Consider the following 23,131-nt stretch of genomic DNA (forward strand, 5'->3'; position numbering starts at 1 on the left):
AACATTTTCAGAGAAGAGATATCAAAAGTTCTGGAGAGTAGAGTAATCAATCAAGACTAGAAATGTTTTACATGTTTTGTAGACAGCTAAAATACTAAGTGAATGAAGCTTTATAGTTCATTTATAACAACATCTTGGTCTCAATTTCCTAGTTAAGCAATAATAAAATTCTACCCTTAGTTTTATTTATTTTTTTCACTTTCATGTTCTCAGAGTTTTTTACTACTAGAACTATTGACTCATGGCTTTCAGGTAATTAAATTAATTAATATCTAAGAAAGCTAGTGCAAAAAGCTCAAACAACATAATAGAGAAAATAGTAAAACTGTAGTCCAGTCTTTGAAGAAACTTAAAATTTAATTTTGTGAATTACCACTTTAAAAAGAAAATGAACACTGAATTATGTTTATGCTTACAGCAGACTTCCTTACTTAGGTGATATATGCTAGAAACATAGATATAAAACAATGTACCATTGCTAGTACAAAGACCTGAATCAAAATGCAAATACTATAAACCAGAGGTCTAAGGTATCATTTTAAGAACGAAAAATATTCCAGTAGTTGGGAGTATGTAGAGGAAAATTGCCATTTTCTGCTTAGGCTGCTAATAGCTAAAAATAATAAAAAGGCAAGAATGCACTGACTTTGCTTCCTTCAAAAACAAATGCTTGGTCATCAGCTCCCAGTTCAATGTCAGGTCGACAGCCTGGTCTGGCCCAGCCAACACGCATATCTCCACCTGTTACAGCTTCAAATTCAAAGTACCACTTCCCAGACTTCACTGCATAAGATTGTTCTACTCTGAAAAAACGTATCTTGTCAATGCTGACTTTTTCCACTGTTTGGTCAGCTGTAAAAAATCAAAATAAAACACTTCATAATTAGATAATAGTATGAATGTCACTGTTCATCTTATCTGTATCCACTGTTTCCTGTTTCTGAAAATAGCCATCATCTACCTCAGCAAGCTTAAGAACTTTCATAGTAAGTGTTGGAAGAGGAAGAAAAATAATCTGCATACACAGGCTAACACATTCTAATTCTATGCAGGATGAGTGCCTGTCCACTATTCAGAACAAAAAAAAAATTTCAATGTCTGTCACACTGCACAGAAGTCACAAACATATAACTGACTGGAGGTGACCTTAGAGGTATAACATTCAATCTAATGGAAAAAAAACATGGACAACGTAGTTCAAACTGCTTTAGTAAAAACATTAATAAAATAAGTAATCTATGTAGCTTATATTTTTAGAAATTTACATTAAAAAAAATATTTGATACTATTACCTTTATTATATAAGAAGTACTAGTGAATTGTTCTTAACAACTTACAGCTGCAGTCTAGAAAATGAAGTGCAGCATCAGATTATTTTTCAAATACTTTCCAAGTTTTCAATAAGCATATATTTATTTCAAGCTTTTCACTCATTGTGAAGAAACAAGAAAGGATAAATTGTCTTAGGCAAATCAATTTCAGAACATTTTAAACAGCAATTTCCAAATGAAATCTCTTCACAAGCACTCTAGATTTTCTCCAATCTGAAATTATCAAAATTTAATATTTATCCTACAATCAATGAAAACCAATCTTAAATAAACATAACTTGATAACATACAAGACATTCAAAATATGCATTTCCACCTTCCACATTAGCAGCAAAAATACATTCTATTATCTCATAAATTTTGTCTTTTGCCTATCTGTTCCAGAGTCTAAAGTTCTTTCCCAGCACAGAGGGGAAATAAAAGGTTCCAATTCTTACTGAATATACATACCTATTTCTTGGTCAGGTGGCTCAACATTATAACCATAGCCTGCAAATGTCCTAACAGCTTCACGAAGGCTATCTCTGTTTGATTTTTTAGTACGTTCATCTAGTAATGCATATGGCACTAGCCGAGGATTACGTTTGTTCTTAAGATCCTAAAAGGAGTTAACAACAAAATCATATATCAACATGACAAAGGATGCAAATAATGAGAAAGACAATTGTCTAAAACACTGCTAAGATTACAGGAAAGAAACAATATTAATGAATAAAAGTTATACGAATGAAAGTAGGAAGACAATTAAACCCAATTATTAAGGATGCAAAGCATGTTAAGACAAGACTAAAAGAGAAGTACGCAAATATATACTCTGACATGAGGTTCAGGACAAGATATCAGGATAAAGCTCTTTACTGAGAAGGTGGTCGGGCACTGGAACAGATTTCCCAGGGAAACAGTCAAGAGTTCAAGAAGTCTTTGAACAATACTGTCAGAAATATGGTTTGAATTTTGGATGCTGTGAGTTGGACTTCTTGTGGGTCTTTGGAGGTGTTAGTTGACATCCAGCTAGCTGAACATGAGTCAGCAGTGTGCCCAGTGGCCAAGAAGGTCAATGGCATCCTGGCTTGTATCAGAAATAGTGTTGCCAGCAGGAAAAGGGAAATGATTGTCCTTCTGTACTCAGCTCTGGTCAGGCCCCACTTTGAATTCTGTGTTCAGGTTGGGGTTCCTCACTACAAGAAAGACATCAAAGCCCTGGAGCATATTCAGAGAAGGACAAGAAATTTGTGAGGGGTCTGGAGCAAAAGTCTTATGGGGAGTTGCTGAAGGAACTGGATAAAGGCTTAGGGGAGACCTTGCTGCTCTCTACAACTACCCGAAAGGCAGTTGTGAAGAGGTGGGGATTGGTCTCTTCTCCTGTGTAACTAGTGATAGGATGAAAAGTTGTGCCAGGGGATATTCAGGTTGGATGTTTTGAAAAATTTCTTATCTGAGTGGTCAGGCACTGAAATGGGGCTGCCTAGGTAGGTGGATGAGACATCATCCCTGGTGCTGTTCAAGAAAAGGGTACGTGTCACACTGAGTAATGATGGTTGCACTAGATGATCTTAGTGGTCTTTCCAACCTGAATGATTCTTTAACCTCAGGATATTCTATGATTCTCATAAGCAGCAGCCACACAGGCCTGGCAATCCACTCTTTCCGTGCTCCTTCACTTTGTTTTCAGACTTCCCAAAACATTCAGTATTTAGCCTGATTTCCAACTGGTGTTCTAGAAAACAAAATTCTATATTTTTTACTTACTCCAAATGTGTCTAAAAAGTCCTCACCTGCTGAATGCCATAGGTCCATCCTTGCTTTATTCTGTCTTTTGCCCAGACATTATGAGCATTTTCTGCTAGTTTGTCAACTAGAAATTCTTGAGAAGGTAACAATTTCACTTCAGAAAGATCAAGAGGGGCAGGTTTATAACCATTTGACATGACATAACTGCAAGTCAACAAGGAAAAACAGAAAGATATCCCACCAATCATATTTAAAATTTTTTGTGCAATATTAGCAGAGAGCAATTCACTTTCTTACTCCACTTTTTCCACTCTCACATTTCTTTGTAAAAATCCTGCCTTGCACTTGGCCATTAATAAGGACAAAAAATGTATTATACCACTGTCTCATCTTCTACCAACTTGTATGCAATGCAATTAAGTGTGACCCAGCTCTGTATGTGGGTATTTAAAACAGTTGCTATGAAAACAAAAGCATATTATCATCAACAATATTATCATCTTCCATCTCATAATACTAGTTTAGTATTCTGCTTAAAAACCTAATTTAATTTATCACAGAAACAGTTTCAGAAAAACAGACATCTTGTGAGATAAAAACTAATGTGAAAACCTAACGTGGTAGGTATTCAGATCACTGTTGCTGCCTTCAAATTTTGTTGAAGGACAGGACCTTAAACTTTCCAAGAAGAATTACAGAGTTCCCTCACACAAGTCTAAAAAGCAGACATAATGCTGAATCCATTTTTACCACTCTCAGGGTGACTCTACTGACTACTTATTATAGCCACTATTACAGTTTCCTGACTGCCATAATTTAGTAAAAGATTGTGTAGGTTATGGCACAAAATACAAGTACATTTCTAAGATGTACAACATTCTACAACTGTCATTTTCTGATTTTTTTTCTCCTATACTTGTTTTTTTCTGTTTGTACAGAAACGAGCAAATCTTCTAAGAGATGTATTAATAATGTCTCTGAAATGTAAACATGTTGAATAAACTTTTTCTTGGATAGGCGGGAAAGAGAGGAGTAAATTGAAACTAGTTATTAGAAGCAAAGGGTATGAACTTTGCAAGTAGATCAATTTTCCCCCTTACATTACAAATGCTCTACTTTGCTAGGTGACAGAAAAGCCCTGAAATAATTCCTTTCAACTCTGGAATATCTATTCAAAGATCAAGTGACATTTACACAACATGCAATTATAAACTGATGGGGCTATGATATGTGAATAACTGCAGCAGTAAACCACAATCACAGGTAATAATAGGGCAACCATGGGCTCGGTAAGACTACAAGGAGCACAGGGTTGATATCAAGTATTTTTCTTAAAAATCTTAAATTATTTTTGCATGACCAATACCCACCAGATTAAAATAACATATAATAGCTAGCATCAGGTACATACTTTTTAGGAAGCTTGACTTTTTTAAGATCTTCCTCAGCTGCTGGATTAGCATGAACAATATGACATCCAAGGGCCAAAAGTGTTCTAACAATATAGAAAGAACAGTAGTAAAATGCAACATTGTAGTGCTCATCCATTTTACTTTCTCCATTTCCTTTCTTTTTAATATAAAACCACATAACTAATAAAATTTTAAAAACACATAAAGTCATTCAAAGTAATGGAATTTCAATACTTAATATTTTTAGTTATTAAAAATACTAAATAAAATATGTTAAAAGTTATAAAAGTCAGCCTGGAAAGTCATGCCTTTTTCAAATAAAGCTGAAAGGGTTTGGTGTCATTTCCTTTTTTGGTTCCCCATCAAGACAGAATTTGCTAAATTTTTCTAAATCTGTTCCTGGAATTTCCAGCAAAATCAGCAGAACACACTTTCATTCTAACAAGGCAGAACATTTTTATATCTTAAAATAATAGAAAATGTTTGAGTAAAGAAAAAAAAAATATTTTAAATTCAAAACTCACTTGAGAGTTTCAGTTGACATTTGTAGATTATAATTCTTCTCTGTCTCAGGTAACTTTGAGAATTCCACAAGACAGGGATGATGCCTTTTATTATCATCCCGTATCTGTAAGGAAGAAACCAAAAAGTGTATTTATCTGATACTAGAATGAAGACAAAATAAGACCACTGTCCAGAGTAAGAAATCTGCTAATTCTTGGCAATAAATAAAAGAATGTAATTTATCTTTACTCAGTGACAGTTACTCACAATCATACAAATGAACTCTCCCATGATTGATTTATAACATACTCTAAGAACCTACAAAAAATAGAAAAAAAAACCCAGCAATTTCATGAGTTCTACATAAATACATCAAACACATGAAAGCAAGCCTGCAAACTCAATGATTTCTACTGCACGCCTGAGCAACCTACAGAGAAATTCTGCATAATGAGCTCTATTATACACATTCTCACCCAAAAATCTTCAATAATCATTTGGTGATGTTCTCTTTTTTTTTTTTTTTTCTTTCTCCTGAAATATTAAAGCATTGCATTTTTTTTTTTTTCCCCTGACATTACTGACAATCTTGATACTTTTCTGACACTTACTTAAACTGGCTCTTTCATTCAATGCTGAGTGTTTCTATCCCGATGGCAATTAGATGCCTCATTTGAAGAAATAATTTTCCATCGCAAAATGTTGATAACATTAATAAGGACAGTAAAGCTCTAACTTTCAGTAACAATGACATTTTATCAGATACTAACATAGAGTTTTCAGTGAGAAATGAAAACAAATGAAACCCATAACTGGAATCAGCAGAATATAAGAGAAGGAAAAATATTCTTTTGAACTGTGATACAGTTATGATAGCCATATCTTAACTTGGAAAGAAGCTAGATGAAATAACCTAAATTCAAAGCAGAATGTAATCCTTAGAATATGACATTACTAGGGAAGTTACCAATTCCAGTCTAATTGTTGAATTTCATATAATATTTTGAATATAATATTTGTCCCTTATCTTTTAACAGTCTTCCATTTGAAAACACACTTTGGATACATTATCTGTTTAATATCCAGCATCAGAGTAACCAAGGAATTTGATGTGGAGTAACTCACTGCTGGTATGATTTTCAGTAGAAGTCCATTTCAGTATAGTTAGGATGTTTCTCAATGAATGTATTTTTTCCTACTTATAGTGTTAAATTATGTGTCTTATTTATAGTGCAAATTTTTGTCCTAATCATTTCTTAATGTAAACATTTCCTACTAGCTTTACTTGATCATCGATTATAAGTAGTTTTTTGTTGTTTTATTTTTTATTTTTACTTTTATCTAGGTGTTTATTAACCACCACTAAATACTCTTTTACAGTTCCCAGTACATTTTTTTTGGTAGGCTAATTTACATGTCTGTACCTAGACAGGTCATTCAAATCATACCTTGCCATACGTCCAGCCCAGTTCTATTTTATTCATTCCCCACAGTTCGTGGATATTTTCTGCTAGTTTATCCCTGATCTTTTCAAGATGAAAAGGAAGAGCAATCTAAGAAAAGAGCATAACAATTCCCCAAGTAAGAAAATGTTCCAGTTTGACCAAGTCCTGTAGGATCAAGATGAGCTAGTTCAATTAAATACAGTAAAACATACCAATGATAAATTGACAAGAAAGGTAGTAAGTTAGCTTAGACTTTGCATTGCCAAAATACATTTGCTAAGAAATATTTTACTATCTTATTACTACATATATAACATACCTGACTGGTGTCTATAGGACAAGGTATAAATGAAGCTTGGGAGAGGAACTGTGTTGTACCCAGCAAATCTCTTACTCCATCAGAATCTCTCTTATATTCTTTCACTGGTTCCAATTTCATCTTTTCTTTTGGAAGCAAGGCTTCATAACAGGGAGCATAGCCAGCAGGAGGCAAAAATTTAAATTCTCCATGACGTCCACCCAATAAGAAACGAGCTCTGTGCAATTTGCAATGAAGAAATTATACTCTTAAATAGTCAGCATATACTAACATTATAAACATATCATTTAGAAACATAAATATTTTCTTGAATGGCATGTATAAAGTGGTAGTTGATTTCATTATTTTAAGAAGCACTAAAAAAAAAATTACTAAGAGTTTCTATTAGCAGATACTTTCAATATTAATGTCATCGACTAACTTTTTTGAATACCCATCTTGGTCAAAGAAAAATAATTATTCAAATCCAGTGTTGTATTGTAAATTAATATATTTCTTATTTAGAATCAAATACTTATATAAATGATGTGAAATTTTAGATGCACTTAAATGACGAAGAAAATTAATTTAATTTGGACTAGCAGTCTAAAAATACCACTGAGACATTTCATGTGCCACTTAAGATTTTTCAAATAACTGCTCAGTGGACTCACACAGACAACTCACAATACAGAAATCAAGAAAAAGAAGAAAATGACACCAAATGCTATTGAATATGAGTTCCAAATGAATTGCCAGGATTCCCAATAAACCCATGAAGTTTTCTGTTTCTCATCAGAGCTATACTTTTCATTTAAATTAAAGAACATACCAGGAAAAAAATAAAAGCCCCAAACTATTCAACTTCATAGTTAGGTCCTCATGTAGGCCAACAATAGAAGTAAACAACCATAAAATTTAACAGTACATGCATTCCTTGTGATGAGATGACCTGAAGAAGTTTACTTAGAATTCTAGAAATACTGGAACTATCAGATCAAGCTATTTCATAAACAGTAGACTTGATTAATAATTTTAAAGTGAGGAGCATGACATGCAAGTTTTCTCAACAAGATGTTCATAAGTACAAATATCTGAAACGGCTCATTGTCCACAAGAAATATGTTACTTTCTGTACTTTCTAATTTCATTAATAATTTACTTTAAACATTTTAATGATGCCAAGGCAGCTCAATATCTGAGATGACAACTTTGAATTTAGACCTCTTTAATCTCCAAGCAGGCTGAAATAACTTAAGAATAAAAAGGAGGTCAATTTTATTTTAAGAACTAGAACTCTGGCTTTCTAAGTAGGCAAAAGAGGAAAACGAAAGGAAAAGACTCTCATACAACAGCTTGATGATCACATCCCAGTAAACAGGTTGTTGTTTCCTGTCGACTTGATAAATTTTTTAAGTTGTAACAAACCACTAAATCTCATCTAGTCTTAATCATGGTCTCAATCCCACAGAGAATTGTCTCCTCCTAACTCTTTATTGTATTTCCCTTAGCTATAGAAGTCCTAATTCTGCAGAATCTCTTTTAATATCCTGATTACAAGAAGTGTGGCTTTTTGCCTCATTTTAAAAGAAATTTTCATATCTTTCATTCTGAGAAGCACACTTTAAGCTTACCCAACCTTAGTCTCCTGAAGACCAAATATATGTAAAAAAAGTAACTCCTAGGCTCAACCAACCAAAAATAGAAGTTTCAACCTTTCCAATTGAAGAATTCTTCATTTTATACACAACTTTTCTTCCTACAATTGTTGCCTGTTTGTCTCAGCAATAAATATGCTACAGATGAACAGAAATTGTTCATGTTAGAGCAAACAGTGCAAGGCCTACTCTTATTGATGTATTTGCTCTGTCAGCACAACTGATTTGGTCACTGAAGTACAATGACATTTGCAGATTTTCTGATAGAATTTAAAGTTAAGTAGTGAGATAAATATGATTTTTTTAGGTTTGTATTTCATTATTTAAGCTACAAAACAGGTGAGAAATGGGCAACATCACTAAGAAGAGTGCTGCTTCTCATCAGTGTTTGAATTCCCTATTGAGAATACGGTATCAGTTTTACCAACGGTTTAGCATTGTTTCTTTCTTTTTAACCTCCTGCTGAGAATGCTGAATGAAATTTTTAATTAGTGTCAAATAAGGTGCTGTGTTTGCCACTGATAATTGGAATGAGACAAAATTAATTTCCCCTAAGTCACTAAATACCCATAATAGTAATGATTTTCAGAGACTCTAACTTGGTCAGGTTACAAATAAGTTCAACATTTTACCTTAGAGTGAAATCACCCCTGATAAAATCAATGCAGCCTCCCTCCAAGCTGTCAGTTGGCAGAACAGAAAAAAACTGCATACATTTTATATAAAATCAGATAACATTTTTTGTGGAAAAACTGCTAAAAGAAGAACAATTAACTAGTACTTACTTTACACCTGCTGATAAGCTTACAACAGGGAAGAAAAACCCTTCAGTACAGAAATTCTCAAACATTCCTTGTACAGGCTGACCATTAATGCGGAATGAAATGCTGGGTACACCTAAATCCAAGCAGCAGCTAACTACATCATCAGATGACAGCAAGTGTTGATTGACAGATGCCACAGCTCTGGGTACTCGACCTAGAATGAAAATAATCAAGTAACCAGAATCTGAACAGTCTTGCATGCATTTAACAATGAAGTGATATACGCATTTCCTCAAAGACACCATCAAGGTTTTGTTTTCAGACACACAGACACGATCTAGCCCTCATATGTTTTATGAATTGTCCCACTTTCTAAAACAGGGAATGAATTAAGTTTGTTCAAACTGGTGCAGCAGAACAGTGCATGAACTGAACAAAGCACTTGAGGCCTCTGACACTGTTCAGAAGGCAGAACATGCTCAGCTGAAATCATGCAAGTTCTACTGTAGCATTTAAACAAAGTAAATTACGCTCTCTGCTTTGAGAAAACTGACGCTGATATACTTTTCTCTTATTCTTCTTGGGTTACACTCCCAATTGAAGTGCAGCCAGTGTTTTGGAAGAAGAATAATACTTGTGCCTTTCTTCCCTTCCAGTTTCCTGTTTGATTACCATACACCCAGAACTTCTGTAAACCTTCACCTGGACCACCTATTATCAAGTACTATCAAAGACAGGAAGGACCACACACTTGATTTAGTGTAGCACGTAATGTTTTCTTGAGCAATCAGCTTATATCAATGCACTTATGAATAGGACAAATAGTTTCAGAATCACTCCAGCTAGAAAGCAACATTAGAAGAAAAAAAAATAGTAATTGTTTATGAAGAGTATTCTGTTTCATCTGGTGTAGTGATAAAGTCATTTAACTAAGTATCTTTTCAATATTGCATTCAAACAGACTACAAGTGTAAAATACATGGGCAAGATAAGCTCACATTTCAAGTTATATTTATTGGACCTGGGATTATGGCCAATATTCAAGTTAATACTTATTATCAGGAGGCAGAACAGAATACTGTCTTACACTAATTTACCAGAAATCAGATAAAGACCTTCATGGATTAGGTCTTCTTTATTAATATACAGCAGCAAACTAAACACGGGGAGTTTTCTCTATTTTTTTTGCATAGTTTTTTCATATTCTCTAGCTGGAACCTTATGGCTATAAACAAACAGGTGTTTTTTTTTAAAAAAAACCAACTATTTGGAGATATCTGAAGTAATCAATGTATATACATTTATAGATAACTCCTTCTGTTTAGTCCCATTTAAGCATCCGGATAGATTTTTAACCAAGGAATAAATCTGAGAATACCTTTCAAAGAACGTTATCTGCAAAGCAAGTCTAAGTGGTTAAGTCTAAGTGGTGTAGAGAACCTGCTTTGGGGTGTAGGGAACCTGCTTTGGGGTGTAGGGAACCTGCTTTGGCAGGGGGCTGGACTCAATGATCTCTAGAGGTCCCTTCCAATCCCTACAATTCTGTGATTCTGTAAGCACTATGTGTCTGAAACTTCTTAAAAAACAGACAGTCATATGCTCAATACAGTTTAAGTACACTTAATGTTCCCTTAGCATTTAAAAGATTTAAAAGACTTTCAAACCTATTACTGTTATTCCATTAGCATTTAATTTTATATTAATGATTTGTTGAACTATTATATACACTTTTCAACTTACTTCCTCCCTCTCCCCTTCCCCCCCCAGAGTGATCCCCCCAAAAATGATGAATATGTACACAGAGATATTTTTACACATAAAGTCCTATACAAGGATTTTGCTAATGTATTTGAAAAGTCAAGCACCTCCTACTGATTTCTTTGTCCTTTCATTGGTTTCACAGAAAAGATAGTAACCGATGTAACTTAAGATATATAATTCTATACATCAGTATTTTCTTATTTTAGAGCCCTATGCAATATTGCTTTTCTGAAATACAATTTATTCAGGGAATATGTTAGGAAAAACAGGAAACAAACTAAAACTCTCTGCGTTGCCACTTTATTCTTAGAATTAGGTACTTGCACTTTGCTCCTTGTTTCTATGGCATTGTATGCTGACATGGTCAATACGTTCTTTTCTGCAAGATACCTTTTTGTTTACAAAGAGTATGCTATAGCTGCCTTTCCATAGAGTTTAAGGGGTGGAGGATCATTAAAGAAGAAAAAATTAAAAAAAAAAAAAAAAAAAAAAAGCTGAATGCTTATTATAATGTATGCATTAATACAAATATTAGTCAATCTGTAACACCTCAGATGAGCTCTCCTGTAAACGTTTATTGCTCCTCTAGAGCTCTCACTCAAATCTAGCTGACTGCCTATGCAGTCACGTCCACTTATCTGTTAACTTGCCCCGCTAACATCTAAAATCTGCGTAAGCAAAGAATGGTCATTAAGATGACAAATGTAATATCACTGATTCTTAAGAGAGCATTGCTTCAAACCATTAACCTCGTGCTTCATAAAAAGCAGTTTAATCACCTCCCTGCAATACAAACTGAGGGTCTCTTAGGCATTAAAAAGCATTTATAGAAAACCTGAATGTTCTCTGATAGGATTGCTTTAGTTAAAGTGCTCAATACAAAATATTTTTTTCAAAGAGCATAAGTACAGGTTTTAATTTGATGCTGCACTACTAAAATTTATATTCTAAAACAAGAAGAAATGGGTAATACTGTGTAGTAATTTCTAATTGCCAGAATTATCTTTTATGAATTGATTTACCAAAATCTAAATTCAGTTTATTCAGTATATGTGTAAGGGTAATTTCATTTAACTTAAACTGTAGATGCAAAGTGAATGAATACAACTCTGTATACATCTATACATAAGAATTTGTCTAAGTTACATGCATTCACTGATTTTGAACAGATACACCTAAGTCTTGTTCTAGAGAATGCCACTTATAAGTTAAAATTGTGAAAATAAAAATTATCTGCTAAACAGCCCAGCTGGCATAGCTCAGTACTACAATATCAGAAAAGCAGTCTGACCTAACATTCTAACTTCATGATATTCTGAAGCTCTGAATACAGCTCACTATAGATCAGTATGTTGCATATGCACATACACACATGTATGCACTGAAAGATAAGTGAAAATAGAGGTTGGTAATTCCTTAATACAGTAAGTGGAACTGAACAAAGTACTTACCAGACCACAGATGAAGGCCATCAAAACCAAAAGAGTATAGGTCATCTCCAACACCGTTGCCACCCCATCCTTCTCCACCTCCAGGATAGGGGGCATAGCCTGAAGTGGAGGCCCATCCAACCCGTAAATGGGTGGGTTCTGCCGTCAAGAATGGATCAACCTGATCAATTATTAATTCAAAGTACCACTTCTTGTACTGTGCAGAGCCCTCAGCAACACCCAAAAATATGTTTGGCCTTATGCTAAAATAAGAAAATATAATTCAGTTAGTGTAACATATAAAATGTGGCATATGAGTTATATTCTTGTATAATAGTCAAATTCACTTCACAAATCTTCCAACCATAGAATGGCTTGGATTGGAAGGAACCTCAAGGGGCAAGGCTTCCAGGACAACTGCCATATCTCAGTGAAAATGGATTTTTAAGAAGTTTATATATAAACATATCTTAAAAGTCTGTCTCAATATTGAAAACTGCAGAGCATTAGTCAGACGACAGTACTTTCTACAATTATGGAAGACATTTAAGTTCACTTTCTCCTAATATAATAATGAATAATTTCACAATACCTTGTCACATCATTAATCAAACGTGTTTGCAGAAGTAAGTCTCTTCTTGGCAGTAGATTGTCACAGATCAAGTTTTGATTGGCACGAACTGCAACTCCATTACAGACACAAAGAGAGCAAAGCACATCAAGAACCTGAAAGAAGAAATCAAAAGAAAGTTGGATAATGGTTTTAATTGTACATGCTGTAGTTCAGTTGTTAATTTACATTCAGAATGTATGTAAGGGAAGGATTATAATAGAGATTATCGTATTTTTTTTTAAATACTTCTCATACATACAGATTGCATATAGTCTGTAATTCATTGTGGGGATAGCAAACATTTGTAAACAGATTCATAACATAGGGTTTGCAAATGCCTCACATAAGCCTTATTTTGAGACTTTGTATTTTATTTTCTATTATAAAAAAAGTAGGGATAGTACAGCTGCATGTCAATGCTTTACAATATACTTTCTATTCCATCACATTAAAAATTTTAAATGTAAACTGAAATATTTTGAAAAATTTAATGTTGTCCAAAGAACTTTCTGAGCTTCAATTCTCAGATTGTCTATTAATCGGTTATGAAAGCATGTTTACGATATGAAAAATAATCTATGTGAATTTGGACAATAAAACATTTAAGATAATTCATTATAAAGCAAAACAGAGTTTCAGAAAGATCTAAAACCTTTTTTTGTGTGTGTGTGTGTGTGTGTCTGAAATTGACATACTTGTCTAACAAATTAATGGTTACAACAGAGTTGACAATGGGCAAAAACCTTTAAAAGTGAGAACATAGTAACACAGTGCTTAATACTGAGGGACACAACATTCTTATTACAAACAAACAAATAATCCAAAGGCTCTTAAAGATGCACTTGAGCTTTGTTATGCCATCACAGAGATGATGATAGACTGAATGCGTTAAACGCATTATAGACCATCCCTAAGACACAACATCATATTTACACTGATGATTATGACTTTGGAAAATGCTGCCCAACATAAGCAGAAGCAATACAGGACATCAGTCATTCTTGTTCTCTGTCTACACATCTGGGTGCGTCTAGGTTTTACACAAAGCACAATTTACTCTGTCCAAGTGCTTACAAAAACCAGCTAATATACAATCATAGATACAACCCATTTTGACTGGTTATCAATATTTCTTCATTATCAATGATCGTGTCAGACATATTTGCCCTAATTGAAACAGAAAAACATTTACATATGTTTCTTTATTTAGATCTCAACAAAGCAATATTGTAGACATACTTCAATTTTATTTGTTTAAAAGTAGTAGCATTAGTTATCTCCATGTAGACATTTCCCAGATTGATTGCTTTATTTTTTCCCCCCAACTTTATCAAAACATCCTTAGTTCTTCCAAACATTACCTTGTAATTTCGCCCATGCTTGTCCAGCAGTGAAATAATAGATTTTATATGCTCTTCAGCTATAACATTTAAAGCTTCTGGGCTTTCAATCAAAATACAGTGCAACACTTCCAAAATACCTGAATGATGATCACAGTAATAATATTGTCATTAATCATCTGCACAACTAAACGTGGTCCAAAAGCTCAGTAAATAACAGAGTATCTTAAGAAATAATATCTTTTCTATATCTAAAAAGAGAATAAAAACACTTGTTCTTGATATGACTACGATGTGAAGTATATCAGACATAAATGCATTATGAAACACTTACTGGTTTGTTTGAAAACAACCACAAAAGAAAATGCAAGTATAAATCCTTCCTCTTAATGAGAGATATAGAAGTATTAGTGGGAATAATTGCATAGCTTGATTTTATTTTTTTTTTTAACATCTCATACAAAAAGAAATTTCTATACATTTTGTATAGAATTTGTATTTGTGTCTACAAGCAACTCTGTTGTTACCTGATAGTAATAAGACTGATACTATACTGTCTAATTGGATGCAATACTGCACACATGAAATGAATGGAGCAAAACAGTTACAAAAAACTGTTTAAATCTAACACTTTGCTCATTTAAAAAAAAACAACAAAAAAAAACAAAAAAACCCCAAAAAACCAGTAATGGAGATACAGGGGATTGTGAGCTTTATTCTCTAACGCATGCTATTTTCAAGCAAAATTGCTCTGATGAGCAATTGCTCATCAAATGATGAGCAATTCATGCATGACACCTGTATAAGGTGTATTGATAGTTAATTCACACTGATAAGTCTTACCTGAGGAAGATTCTAATCTGTCCAATTTGCTTATCAGCCAATCTAGGTTACTGGAAAACTGAGTACAATTGTTTCTGTTGCCACGAATGAGAGCAGCTAAAAAAAAAAAAAAGCCACATAAGATATAATTTTTAAACAGTAGATTTCTTTTTTTAAATCACCAGTGTTGATTATATATATTTTGGCATTTCCCTAGTAACAATTTAACATATCCTAAAGATGATAATCCTAAGTGTGATGTTAACAAATAATTAAGATCCTCAACAATTTATCAACAATTGACATAACATCTAAAGTACATTAAGTTGTTTGTTTTTTTTTCCAGTTCACAGAACATCTACTGAGTAAAGCAAAATTACACTCCTACAAATAGTAATAGTAATTAGTAATATAAATTATCTAACACCTTTATTTCATGCAACTATCAAGATCTATCAAAGACTGAAAGATAACGAAAAGATTTTTGTTGTAAATAACCAAAGATTTTTGTTTTTCTTTTGAGGAATTAATATTTATTGACCAAACAACTGTGTTCAAAATGCACATGCAGAAGAAAATCAAGACAATATTAGAAAAGTATTACAAAGACAAGGATTTTTTTTCCCAAAATACTCTTAAAATTGCATAAAATTCAGACAATATTTTAATACTTTCTTAAGTAATTAAAAGATTTCAATTGAAGAAGCCTACTTACTGAGCTACTCGCATTATTTGTGCATGTTCAAAGCACTATTACTACTTTGTTTTATACTTGTAACTCTTGACTTGCTTATTTTACCATGATTCACACTGTTTTTTCATTAAATTGAAATGCATCTAAAACTCTAGTAGAAGACACGATTCTCCTATATGAGGATCTGTGCAATTTATATACAAAATTATTGACTTAACAGTAAATAGATGTACATTCTTCTCTGTTATAGAATTTTGGTCCTATTGCAACACCAGAACAGCTACCTCTAGAGAGCTTGGCATTGAAATTGGAAAATAATATTTTTTATTTGATGCAATTATTTTATTAATGCTTGAATCTAAGCCTCAAATGAAAAAAAATGGATTCTGTAAATCTATTAATTCTGAACATTACTTTTAAGTTTCTTTTCATCTTCATAAACAGAAACCATTTTCCAATTTTTCTAAATGTTCGAAATATTAACTCATGTCAGCTCAGATACCACAAGTACTAATAATTTAAAAGGACATTAATTTGGCATGTTGCATCAATTCATTATTCCAGCTGGAATTTATTTTTTTCCATCGCAACACTGCTCAATAACATTGCTCTACTTTCTGTAATGGGAGTCAGTGAGTACATGGAAGAAATTTTACCACTTATGTGACAGAATGAATAGCATACAAAATATTCTTCAGCAGTGAAGCAGTGAGTAGAATACAGACAATACATATCCTATATATGCATATATGTTTGTTTTTTTCCCTAACTTAATGTTTTAATTGAAGAACTTACCAAGCAGTTTGTAAAGGAGATTTAAAATTTCTTTCCATGCTGTACCGTGTTCTTCTCTTGCAATTTCTGCAAAATGAGCTGCACTGTTGTAGTCATTTAAACGATCAATGCAATTCAAAACTAGTGCCAGCATTCCCTAGACACATATAACAGAGAGGAAAATCATCTACATGTGAAAAAAGTGTATGTTGTCCTCTTAACAAAATCTTTTTTTACTGCATATGTAAAGCACCATCTTTATTTAAATTAAAAAAACAAACAAACAACAGAAACAAAAAAACAACAACAACCACCTGCTTACAAGATCCAAAAGTTTATTTTTCTAAGTTAAAATTAACTAACTAACAGAGAAGGATTTTATGTCACTCATTACTCTGCTGAGAGTATAAGGGGTAAGGAATAAACAAATGTGAGAATAAAGATTTTTACAATTTTTGAGAATATAAATTCTATATGTAGTATCTTCCTTTCATAGGAAAAAAAAAGTCTATACAGGAAGTCTATATAGGAATTTTTATCTCATTAATAAGGGTTGAAATTTTGCCAGTCAAGAAAATTTCTGTTATGCAGGAAAAATACTAGAATGAATTTTTTAACTTCAGTTTGGTTTTAGGCTGAAATGGTAATGGAAAGCTGCAAGGATTTCAAGTGTCTCCCCAGATTTAAAAAGAAGCAAAATTTGTTTTCAAAAAGCAGCAATTCTCCAATTACGTAACACATATCCTCCTCTAAAAGTAGTCTTCTCCCAACTTCTAGACATAAAAATTTCTTATTTCATGCTCTGGAGGACAAGACTTCAGAAATATCATCTACAATTTATTCAAGTTTTACTATTCATTTCAGGCATCCAGAATGCATATATGGGTAGGGAAAAAAATATATATACTTTTAAATGCAGTATTTCTGTTAATGCTGGCACCTGATTAAGAATATCTATAAGTATAAAGATCAAATTTTATTAGATAGAGTTTGTGACTTGTGCAAAGTGTTGATGTGAAAAATACAGAACAAGAAGTTAATATATGGCATTACCGGTATAAACTATGCTACTTTACATTATAAATCATACATGTGTACTAATGGCTGTTTTTAGATTGCTCTGAATATTTGTGACACTACATACAGAAAATTAATACAATGTAACAAGTTATTTCTCTCTACCTCATCTTTGAATAGGTTTTGTCTGTTTTTGAGGGACCGAAGCTTGTTTTGCTTATCCTCATGTTCCAGGTCTTCTCCAGGAGGCTGGAAGTACTTGATCAGGTCTTGCAGAGTCTGTGCCATCTCCTCAACAGGCAGGGCAATGGGTGATAGTGTTCTGTTATTACCACTATGGAAAAAATAACCACAGAAACTGGCTAAATCAGATAATATTTACTGTCTCTCTGTTAAGATGCTCTTACTGACTTTGAATATCTTTAAATTTATTTCACTGCATATGAATGTATGGATTTAAACAAAAGACTCAGGAAAGCTCACATAATCATTTATTTGACAGAAATGAGCAAAGATGTTAATTTTCTCTTCTTGGTTGATGTTTTGCTTTTTGCCCTAACTGCTCTTAATGCATATAATCTGTGATTGAGAATAAGGCTGATGAAAGATGACTGCTGCTTTGGTCTTTCAAGTCTTCCAGGTAACCACCAAGGCGACAGAGAATTCAAGAGGATGGGTAACTAAAAAGGTACAAGTAAAATGTTGCTGCCAAGATTTTGAAAGAAAGAAGATATATCCATATATATATATCCAGAGATATATTTTCTATTTCCTTCTATTGTTCATTTGCAAGGACTTGCAGCTTTTAGTAGTAACCATCTATTATACTTCCAAATAGTTTGACAAATTTAAATACAGTTAAATACAGTATTCTGTTTACCAAGAAAAACACAAAAATAAAAAACCTTTTCTGAATATTCTCAATTTCTAGCTACCATAGAATCATTGCTAATGTAATTTAGAATATTTAAAATCTTTTCTTCAAACTTATTCTAGACTATGGCCCGGTTTATGTCTGGCATCAAGGTACATCTAAAGCATCTTTGTTAAGCTGAGATTTATCTATTTAATAGCACCAATGACCAATAAATAAATTTTTCTAAATACAAATATTTGGAAACAGGAAAAAAGAATTTTATTAGAGACATTCATCTCATTTTAGAGTACTTATAACAAACAAAAAATATTGTATACAAGATGATAACAACTACCTTATAAACTGGCTGAATAAGCTTGTAGTATTGCGAATGATTCGAGCAGCCTGCGATTCTTCATGCTGACATCTTTGTAAGGTTAGACCATCATCCATATGACCTTCTTGGTGTAATATAACCTATTGAAAGTCAGGAATTACCACATGATTTAAAAAAGACGATGTTTTATAAGTTCTTTTTCAAATTGACATTTTTAACATATTGTATTGAAAACACTAAAGGCATATTTACTGAACTACTACTTGGTTCTCACTTTATCTGAATATCTATTATTTAAATACAAAATTGTCAGTTTCAAATTAGAGTTATTCAGAGATGGCATTTCTATGTACCTTCATACCCCTGAAAGTTGCTAAGTTTATATACTTTTTTCCCTGTTTGAAAGAAGAAACATAATTATTTCTATATTCTGACTATCAGGGAAGGATCCTCACTACCTTAAAGCATAATCCACTAAAATATTAACGTAGAAGAAGATTACTGACAAGAAAATCAAGCTCTAGTGATAAACATTACAATTACAATACATCTAAGGGAGCAACAATATTTACTATTAACTTCTCATTCATCCAATTATTCTATAAACATTATGTTAGGTTCTTAACAGAACCAGAATTGAACTTAAAGAAACAGCAGATATCTTTTCAATTTTCCCTTTAACTAAGTAGCCAATTCCACAAAAATATGGCAAAATCCTAGACAACTCAATAAAATAAGCCTTGATCATTTTGAGTCATTAGAATTCTAGACTACATTTTTAAGAATGAAATATATGCTCTTTAAAGTGAAGCATTTTTTATAAGATTATCTGGACTCCAGGAACTGTGGAAATGTGATGTAGAAGAACTGGAAGACATTTCTGAATAACTATATTGATAATTTTACCTTAAAGAAGAATAATTTATGTATTGGTCATATTTATTTCTTTTCAATAACTTTTATTTATGGTCACGTTGCACATGAGTTTGTTTCCTGGAACAACACAGTTAACATAGCAAGGGGTGCTCCTGTCTCTTAAACGAACAGTGATTGAAGAATGTTTCTTCCCATCACAACCAATAAGAAAACACTTTGCAATTTAATATAGATTTCTCGTTTTGTTTCATGCAGCTTAGCATTCTGGAAAGGATGTTAGAGAAACGAAAACTTTTCACAAACAGGTTACAACTAATGCTGCTGCACCTCGCAATTTTCTTTCAACACCATGTTGCTGTTAAAGATTTAGTCTTCTCACTAAGCTGGAAACAAAAACGGAATCCCATAGACACTGTGGGAACAACAAAGGAAGAAACTGCTACTATGTACTAAGGAAACACTGAATGACAGCGATACAAAGAGCCATGAACTTGAGAAGTACTGAATGAAACTGGCCAATTACTGACCTTTTGTGACCACTTATGTTGTATAAATAAACGAGATCGTGTTTTTGTTTTTTGTTTTTTTGTTGTTTTTTTTTTTCAAGGCATAGTAGCCTTGAAAAACATATTACCTTAATGAAAAAAATCACTAATACACTGAGTAAAGACCATATTCGCTTAAAGAAAATTGTAAATGCTTTAAAAAGTTGAAAGGCCTTCTAAAGAGGGAAATCAATTGAAAAAGATGTTTTATAAGAATAATGGAAATACAGTAGGTATCGGAAGTACCCATGGTGACACAACAGCAATATTAAGCAGCCATTTTTTCTTCCTTTTCTTAAGGATTATTGAAAATAGCAGGTAAAGACATTTTTGCTTTCACTCTGTCTACAACCACAAGGATGAGAATTTTTTCCTAATTTGTTACTTTATAGATTATTGCTTCGTTCCCTTCTTCAGTCATTCCTGAAAACAGAAATTAAAACAACTACAACCATACAGTAGACACGTATGCAAATGTATATATAAACAGCTGCTCCAAAAGTAACGTGTTCTATTTTATTAAGCTAGTTCATAAAATCAGAGGTAGATATTAGTGGCATAGTAGAATATGTTGAACCTTCCCCACCAATATTCCATGTTGCTGTGAGACAGATGGCAGCAGATGGGCACTCTGACACAATAGCATCAGACATATGTACATATCAGACATCAGTACATATGAGACAAAGATGTGTAATCTAATTCCTTCATTCAGAAAAATCGCAGGATTTTTTTGTTTTGTTTTGTTTTTGTTTGCTTGTTTGTTTGTTTTTTGTGTAGACTGAACAGTGGATGTGAGGCAGTTAGTTAGTGATCCATTCCAGCAGTGGTGATGGTGATGCCAAAGAAAAGCCATGTTCCAGACAGCAATACACAGCTGTCCCACCACAAAACAAAAAATGAGTCAATCAACACATCCATGCATATTGGTGGATTATGATCAAAGAACTGTGTACAGAGCTGAATATCAACTTTAATGCATTGGAAACAATGGTGGCAACTTTGTAGTATTGAAAAAGGTTGTGCCTGGTCAGTCCCATAAATGGTCTCACAGGAACAGTAAGAATGTGAGTTCATCAGGAGCTACTAAACCAATATCAGGCCGAAGGTGACAATTTTCTGGATTGCATCATTACCAGTGATAAAGATGTGGTGTAGCCACTATGATCTGGAGTCAAAACAACAGACCACAGAACGGCCACATGCAAATTCTCCACTGAAGAAAAAGCTGAAGATGCAGACTTCAGTTTTGTACAGTTTTTCAGCATTGGAAAAGGGTGATCCTTCTAGACTTCCTGGAACTCAGACAAACCATCAACTCTAACCACTACACCCATCACTAAGCTGAAGGCTTGAGATTCCAGAGTCAAGGCAGAGAAGAAAACAACATTTCAGACTTGAATATATACAGGCCAATGAGAGATGGACTGTGTAGACAGCATTTGCCTATCAATAATATGATAATAGCAGCTGTGAAAGAGTTCACAGCCTGGCCACCTCCACCGATGTACACTTTCACAAGCATGGCATTACACCTGTTGTTCAATGCTGGTAAAAATGTATAACTAGTGGTGGTCACTGTGCTGAAAAACCGTGTGTTTTGTAGCTAAGAATTTGCTCTATCAAGTAGTGTTACTGTGCTCTTTGTATCTGTTGTCACTTCCATTACTACAGGCATAACTTTCAGAGTAACTCACATATTATACACTTCAAAGGAGGTATACAGGTAAGTTTCTCTTAAACATAAGGTATTCACACAGCTGAGGTTGTGGGATCTCCATCCTTGGAGACAATAAAAACTTAACTGGACCAGAGCAACCTGCTCTTGCTGAACATGCTTCGAGCATAGATTTAAGACCTCCAGAAGTACTTTTTCAACTCAGCAATTCTGTAATAGCCTATGCTGCCCTGACCAGACATTTCAAATCATACATACATTTATATTTTATAAATAGACTTCTGTAAGTGAGCTGTTTAAACTTCCATTTTCCTTGACTGCTTCCTTAGCTTAGCTTAGTTGTCTTCTGAGAAAAGCAAGTGTTGACATTATGTAAAGTTTTAACAGAAATAACCAGATTGCATTTCCTTGCTTAAGCTTCACAGGATAAATTTTCACTCTTTATCTAACCGGAACTGAAAAAAACAACAGGATTACAAGAAGCGAACACTACTGAGATGGCTTTTGTTCCGTTAATTCCTGACCTATCATAACCCTACTAGACCACCTGTGTTCTCATCCTGAAGAGATAACATCACACATTTGACTACATCTCCTTAAATTCTGATAAATACGTGCCAACTGATAATTAAGTTTATAGCTTCCCAAGTATTTCAAAGCAAAGACATCAGAGGCAAACACTGCATCTCCCGTATTCCACCCCTTCCCACCCCCTCACATCTAGAATCAACTATGCTATGGGCTATATAACTATATAACTATATAGTTACTATAACTATATAACTCTATAACTATAACTATATAACTGGTCTATGCTTTTCCTAAATCCAAGCCTGCATTCTTAGACAGCATCTCTGTATTCCTCCTCAATCAATTTGTATACACTTCTCTTTTAGAACCAAGTTTATCAGGAGCTACTTGCTCATCCAAGGTAGGGCCCTTACCACCTTTATTTAATTTCCAGCTCACTGAGTTGGACCATTCTTTTCATTGTTTTACATTTATAGAAACATTGGAGGACTTCTAAAAGAAAACTGTGTTTAAAAAGAAGATGATGTTTAAAAAGAAATCCAGAATGCCTTTGGTCATGTAACTACGTTAACATTCTTCATCAACACCATTTTTAGAGTTAAAGCATTCACTGTTTACAATAAAATAGCACAAGAAAACTAATCCCACAACAGCCACATTGACAGGATGATAAAAAGAAAACAAAACAAAAACAGGACAGACTAAAATTGTTAC

The 23,131-nt window shown here is 33.4% G+C and overlaps 1 protein-coding gene across 3 annotated transcripts in view; it reads right to left on the reverse strand.

Moving 5' to 3' along the window:
* The window catches only part of RYR3 (ryanodine receptor 3), a 164,034-nt gene that overhangs the window by 89,573 nt on the left and 51,330 nt on the right, over positions 1-23,131 (reverse strand). For 2 of the 3 annotated variants that reach the window (XM_085549030.1, XM_085549031.1), the window contains exons 12-26: positions 18,806-18,927; positions 17,760-17,928; positions 16,599-16,734; positions 15,131-15,226; positions 14,309-14,427; positions 12,927-13,060; positions 12,356-12,597; positions 9,165-9,357; positions 6,743-6,959; positions 6,427-6,531; positions 4,999-5,102; positions 4,474-4,557; positions 3,107-3,266; positions 1,782-1,929; positions 647-852 (exon numbers count right to left, since the gene is read on the reverse strand). In XM_085549030.1, the coding sequence (XP_085405156.1) occupies positions 647-852; positions 1,782-1,929; positions 3,107-3,266; positions 4,474-4,557; positions 4,999-5,102; positions 6,427-6,531; positions 6,743-6,959; positions 9,165-9,357; positions 12,356-12,597; positions 12,927-13,060; positions 14,309-14,427; positions 15,131-15,226; positions 16,599-16,734; positions 17,760-17,928; positions 18,806-18,927 (2,235 nt within the window). Of the gene's footprint in view, positions 1-646; positions 853-1,781; positions 1,930-3,106; positions 3,267-4,473; positions 4,558-4,998; positions 5,103-6,426; positions 6,532-6,742; positions 6,960-9,164; positions 9,358-12,355; positions 12,598-12,926; positions 13,061-14,308; positions 14,428-15,130; positions 15,227-16,598; positions 16,735-17,759; positions 17,929-18,805; positions 18,928-23,131 lie in introns of those variants that run through there. The other variant, XM_085549032.1, reaches the window with a different exon arrangement.

The sequence above is a fragment of the Coturnix japonica genome, chromosome 5 (assembly GCF_054131305.1).
Source record: "Coturnix japonica strain WE chromosome 5, WE-NBRP24, whole genome shotgun sequence".
NCBI classification, from domain to species: Eukaryota; Metazoa; Chordata; class Aves; order Galliformes; family Phasianidae; genus Coturnix; species Coturnix japonica.